Raw genomic sequence first — 6,691 nt, 5'->3', positions numbered from 1 at the left:
TACTTAGAAACCCTTGTTTATTTTGTTGTTTTTACTTACTAGTGACAAAACCCCCATTGTTAATTGACACTCTTGTGTCCCCCCCCCCCCCCCCCCCCATCCTTAATTTACAATGTTTTTAATTGTTAATGTCTTTAGCTACGACTAGGTAGAACTACATTTTATTTTTCTATTAATTCTTAAAACCACTCTTTTGGGAACGATCTCAACCCTTGGTTGGGTTACTAAACTATTGTACGATCGTAGACACTTGCATCAGAATTTGTCTTGATTACGCAAACATCGAAATGGCGCCGCTGCCGGGGAGTGGTGTTATTTGAAAATTTTTAGCTTAATAAATTTTTTGTTCTTCTTATTTGTAGTTTACTCACTTAATCTTCAATTTTGTTTTGAGTATTTGTGTGTCACAACAGGACATAAGAGTGCAAACAGGGAGAATAGCTACCAAAAGGGTCACCTAAAGGGTGGTGCTTTTCATTGAGACGGCATCGATGATGTTAATAGTGTTTATAACCCTGCTCACGTGGGCAAAATGGGTGCAATTTGCATCCCACAAGCCGACGGAAATGCAATGTTCGAAGTTACCAGTGCAACACTCCAGCTCATACATTCAAGAGGTTTATTTGGAGGGTTAGAGCATGAAGATCCGCACAAACATATATGAAGCTTTGTGGAAGTGTGCACCCATTTATCATTCAAGAATCTATCTCAAGAATCCATACGGCTTCGCTTATATTTCCATTATCATTAACCGGGGGAGCTACTAAATGGTTGGTCGAGCGTCTAAACAACTCCATCAAATCATGGGAGGAACTGGTTATGACATTTCACGAAAGATTCTTTCCTCCATCAAGAATGATGAAACTGAGAGATGACATTCAGAATCTCAAGCAAAAGAAGGGTGAACCAATTCACGAATCATGGACAATGTTCAAGAGATTTTTGCGTAAGTGCCCAACGCATGGACTACCAGGTGAATTGTTGCTCCAATATTTTACTGTAGTCTGGACTTGGTTAATAAAGGGATAGCTGATCAATTGGTGCAAGGAGGAATCATGTTACAATCATTTGAAGTAGCCTTATTTCTCCTAGCTTGTATGACTAAAGTAAACCAGGCATAGTACACCAAAGATGATCAGGTTTCCCCAATGTTCTTCCGATTAACACAAGAACAAATCGGTAAAGAAAGGGAAAGGGACGAAAACATCAAAAAGATGTTGTCTCAAATGGAAATTCTACAAGAACATATGGAGTATTTCAAGTTGATGAGGGTTCTTCTTCCAGTTACTCAAGATCGAGGGAGAATCAAGGTTGGAACTCTAGAAGATACGAGGAGGGTTTCCACCCACACTATCAACCGTGGGGCGAAAATCAAGGTTGGAACCATTATAGGGGTGAAGAACAAAAGATATATTGGCAAGATTGGGCTGAGCAGGATGATCATGAGGAGGACCATACTCACTTGAGTGAAAGCCAAAAATCTAAAGGGAGTGCAAATAGTCCTCGAGTAAATGATTTATTATCGCGCATACTCGATAAAGTTGAAGGGTCTGATGATTTGCTAAAAGGGATGAAAGATGACTTTTCATCATTGAACAGTAAAGTGAATTCTCATGTTGATGCCATCAAAATGCTGGAAGGTAAATTGAGTCTATTATCAGCTCAATTAACGTCCAAAACATCGATGGAAGATATTGAAAGAGATCTGGCTGTAGTTACCCGTAACGGCAAAGTGGTAATAGGGAATGTGATGGAAGATGAGGATCCTCAAAAGCATGAAGAGAGCCAAGATGTGGAAGAACAAGAATTACCTATTCGACAAAACCTTACCAAAAAACCACAGGAGGAAGCAGAGCAACAAGTTCAAGTTCTAAAAGTCATGCACCCTTTACCCAAGATACCTCCACCATTTCCCCAACATTTGAAAAAGAAGAATGAAGATGAGAAGTTCAGAAAATTTTTGTTAGTATTCAAGAACTTATCAATTAACCTTCCTCTGGTGGAAGCGTTGTTGGGAATGCTGGGATACGCCAAATTCATAAAAGAGCAGGTTACAAAGAAAAGGAGCTTGGACTACGAAATGATTGAGGTGCCCCATAGTTGCAGTGCAATTATGACAAATGAGTCAATCACTAAGAAAGAAGATCCTGAGTCATTCACAATCACGTGCACAATTGACATGCTCCAATTCGCTAAAGCTTTGTGTGATTTAGGAGCAATCATTAACTTGATGCCCTATGCAATATACAAGCAACTTGGTATGGGTGAACCAAAGGCAATCACAATGAGACTCCTTATGGCTGATCGATTCATCAAGCACCCAGTGGGGATACTCTATGACATATTGGTAAAAGTGGATCGGTTCATCTTTCCGACTGATTTTGTGATTCTAGATTGTGAAATCGATGCTGAAATCCCCATTATTTTAGGAAGGCCATTCTTAGCTACCGGGAGAGCATTGGTGGATATCGAAAGCGGGAAATTAAAGTTATGTGTGAACGATAATGAGGTTACCTTCAATATCTGTAAATTCATGAAGCAACCAAGTAATATCCATGTGGTGTCTACTGAGGATGCTATGGATGAGGCAGTGGCAAGTGTGAGCCATTTAATGTGAAAGAATGAACCCCTTGAATCTATACTTGCCAATTATGATGAATCAGAAGTTCAAGGCTATGAGGAAGTGATAGCTTCCTTATCGGGGTTAGGAGTTTATTCAAGGAATCAAATCAAGTTGGATATCGACCTAAAAAACAGAGAAAGTCCTCCTGCAAGGCCATCAATAGAAGAACCACTGAATCTAGAGTTAAAAGCCTTACCCTCTCACCTCAAATATGCTTTCTTAGGAGCCAATAAAACTTTACAAGTGATTATAGCAGCCGATTTTGCTTGAAAAGCAGGTGAAATTGTTCATTGAAGTACTGCGGAAACATATAAAAGTTATTGGATGGACAATAGTCGATATAGTAGGGATTCCTCCTGGCATCTGTACTCACAAGATTCAGCTCGACAGTGAATGTAAACCTAGTGTGGAGCATCAACAGAGATTGAACCCTCAAATGCAAGAGGTGGTGAAAAATGATATCATCAAGTGGCTAGATGCGGGAGTGATCTACCCTATTACAGATAGTAAGTGGGCAAGTCCGGTGCAATGTGTACCGAAAAATGGAAGTATAACCGTAGTCCCAAATGCAAAAGGAGAACTTGTGCCGACAAGACCAGTGACTGGGTGGAGAGTATGCATGGACTATCGAAAGCTTAACTCACGGACCGACAAAGACCATTTTCCAATGCCCTTTATGGACTAGATGCTTGACCGGTTCTCAGAAAAAGGGTGGTATTATTTTTTTGATGGGTACTCCGGTTACAATCAAATCTCTATTGCACCAGAAGACCAAGTGAAAACCATTTTTACTTGCCCTTATGGAACATTTGAATTCAAAACGATGTCATTCGGGCTATGTAATGCCCCATCAACATTTTAGCGTTGCATGTTTTCTATTTTTGCGGATATGGTTGAAGACTCTATGGAGGTATTCATGGACGACTTCTCAGTCTTAGGGGATACGTTTGAAGAATGTTTGACACACTTAGGGCAGGTACTCCAAAGATGAGTGGAAACGAATTTGGTTTTGAATTGGGAGAAATGTCACTTTATGGTGAAAAAAGGTATCGTTCTTTGGCACAAGGTATCGAAAAAGGGGCTGGAAGTTGACAAGGCGAAAATTGAAGTCACTGAGAAATTACCCCACCGATTTCAGTGAAGGGTGTTCGCAGCTTATTGGGGCATGCAGGGTTCTACCGAAGGTTCATTAAAGACATATCAAAGATTGCACACCCATTATGCAAACTCTTAGAGAAAGAAGTGAAATACTATTTTAATGATGCTTGTATGGCTGCATTTCAGTGTTTGAAAGAGAAACTAGTATCCACCCCGATCATCATCAACCCTAACTGGTCCGAATCTTTTTAATTAATATGTGATGCTAGCAGTATGGCATTGGGGGTCGTGTTAGGGCAAAAGTGCAACAAACTATTTCACCCAATTTATTACGCAAGTAAGACTTTAAATAGTGCCCAGCAAAATTATACGGTCACTAAACAAGAGTAGCTTGCGGTAGTCTATGCATTTGAAAAGTTTTGGGCATACTTGCTAGGCACCAAAGTAATCGTACATACTGATCATGTTGCACTCTGTTACTTGATGGCAAAGAAAGATGAAAAACCAAGAATGATAAGGTGGGTGCTACTATTACAGGAATTTGATTTTGAGGTAAAAGATCGAAAAGGATGCGAAAACCAAGTGGCTGATCACTTATTAAGGTTGGAAGTAAGGGAAAATGATGAGCATGAGGTCGACATAGACGACTCCTTCCCTGATGAATAGGTGTTTGCAATATCTCTCAAACATACGCCATGGTATGCAGATTTTCCAAATTACATTGTGTGTGGGTTGATGCCGTATGAGTTGACCTTTTACCAACATAAGAGGTTCATGTTCAATGTTAAAAATTACTTTTGGGATGAACCATACTTGTTTTGAGAGTGTGCTGACCATGTCATTAGAAGGTGTGTTTCGGAAGAAGAAGCGGTGGAAATCTCCATGCTTATCATACATCTCCAGTGGGAGGTCACCATGGTGGTATTCACACTGCCTCTAAAGTTCTCCAAAGTGGATATTATTGGTCGTCCCTCTACAAGGATGCACATGAGTTTGCAAAGAAATGCTCTCAATGTCAACAACAAGGCGGAGTGTCTAGAAGACACGAATTACCTCTCACTCCTATTTTAGAGGTCGAGCTATTCGATGTATGGGGAATCGATTTCATGGGCCCATTTGTGAGCTCATTTGGAAATAAATATATCTTGGTGGCTGTAGATTTTGTTTCCAAATGGGTGGAAGTCATCGCACTTCAAAACAACGAAGGAAAAAGTGTTGTCCAATTTCTTAAATGCTACATCTTCGCAAGATTAGGCACTCCGATGGCAATCATTAGCGATGGGGGGTCCCACTTTTGCAATAGGTGATTTTTAATGGCACTGAACAAATATGGGGTGAAACAAAAAGTAGCAACCCCATATCATCCCCAAAAAAGTGGCAAAGTCGAAGTGTCAAATCGGGAAATAAAAAGTATCTTGGCAAAGACAGTAAATGCCAACATAACTTACTGGTCTAGGAAACTCGATGATGCACTATGGGCATATCGGACAGCTTACAAAACACCTATTGGTATGTCTCCATATCATTTGGTTTATGGTAAGGCTTGTCATTTGCCCGTCGAGTTAGAACACAAAGCATTGTGGGCATTGAAAGATTTAAATTTGGACTGGTTAAAAACCTCAAGGGAGAGAGTAGAGCAGCTGAACGAACTGGATGAATTTAGACTCAGATCGTATAAAAGTTCAGCCATCTACAAAGAGAAGATGAAGGAATGGCATGATGCTTGAATACTCAAGCGGAACTTCAAGGTGGGAGATTGGGTTTTGATATACAACTCTCGACTTAGACTCTTTCCCAGAAAGATCAAATCCAAATGGTCTGGACCCTTTAGAGTAACGCGAGTGTTCACCAATGGTGCAATAGAAGTTGAAGACCATGAAGGACCTACATTTAAAGTGAATGGTCAATAACTGATATTATATTTTAGGGATTGTCAAAAGATTTCTTTGGTTGAAATGGTGTATTTGGAAGACGCTAGAAGGCGCTGCTGCGTCATGACGCGACGTTAACTAAGGCGCTATTTGGGAGGTAACCCAAAACCCCTTTAATTTCTTTTTATTTCTTGGTAAAATAATGGTGTGTTGTTTGGACATGTTAAAGTATGAGAAATGTTCGACAAAGTGATGGATGGCAAGCAATAGATTCAGTCGGCGAGTTACCGAAGGTTTCGGCGAATCCAACCTTATTCGCTGTTTGACTCAAGACATCGTCAACAATGGAGTCTGTAAAACTAGATGAGCTTTGGAAATGATTGGCGAATCGCCGATCATGTCGGCGATCACGATGGAAACCGTCGTTTGGATCCCCGTAAACCAGTGGTCCAATAAATTTTGGCGAAAGAAGCTAAACAACGCCGAGTAAGTAGGTGAGCTCGACTAATGTCATCGAGTGGGTAAAAATTGGATGATTTTTGCAGGCCAAAGGTTTAACAAGTTTCAACTTCGTTCAATTTCCCTAACTTTTTATCTGTCCAAACTCACACCTGCACTCTAGTTTCTATATTTCTTGCATTTTTAAACATTTTAGTTGTTGAATTATGCTCAGACTTGGATTACATTGCCACTTAGCATTTCAATCCTCTCATTCGTGACACAAAAGAGTTATGCATGTCTTTCTGGCAGACTCACAATCACCAGACCTTGGTGAAGCTGGCACTATTGTCCCCCCTGAGGTGACCTCAGGCACTAAGGCCCAAGCTCAGGGTAAGGCATCGGGTACTCATGCCCAGACACATGGAGCAACTTCTTAGAAAGGATCTCCTTATTACCTCCCTTTCTGTCTTTCTTTAATTGTCATTTTGGATATTTTTTTCATGTGCATCTGAGGACAAATGCTATTTAATTGTGGTGGGGTGAGGCTCACCTTTTGTGTGCTATTTGTGACTCGTGTTTTTATGTATATATTTTGGTTGTTCTGTTTTAACTGATATTAGCACTGCCTTTCTGTGGATGTTTGAGATTATGACTCCTT

General features: G+C 40.3%; 1 protein-coding gene across 1 annotated transcript; it reads left to right on the top strand.

Annotated features, from left to right (window-relative positions):
• The first annotated feature begins 5,034 nt into the window (after nucleotides 1-5,034).
• Nucleotides 5,035-5,448, top strand: LOC125827163 (uncharacterized). Its single transcript, XM_049506526.1, has one exon. The coding sequence runs from the start codon at nucleotides 5,035-5,037 to the stop codon at nucleotides 5,446-5,448; it is 414 nt and encodes a 137-aa protein (XP_049362483.1).
• The last annotated feature ends 1,243 nt before the right edge of the window (nucleotides 5,449-6,691 follow it).

The sequence above is a fragment of the Solanum verrucosum genome, unplaced genomic scaffold (genome assembly GCF_900185275.1).
Source record: "Solanum verrucosum unplaced genomic scaffold, falcon-dt-bn FXZP01000295.1, whole genome shotgun sequence".
Lineage (NCBI taxonomy): Eukaryota > Viridiplantae > Streptophyta > Magnoliopsida > Solanales > Solanaceae > Solanum > Solanum verrucosum.
The sequence above is the reverse complement of the archived record's forward strand: the minus strand, read 5'-3'. Positions and strand labels throughout refer to the sequence as shown.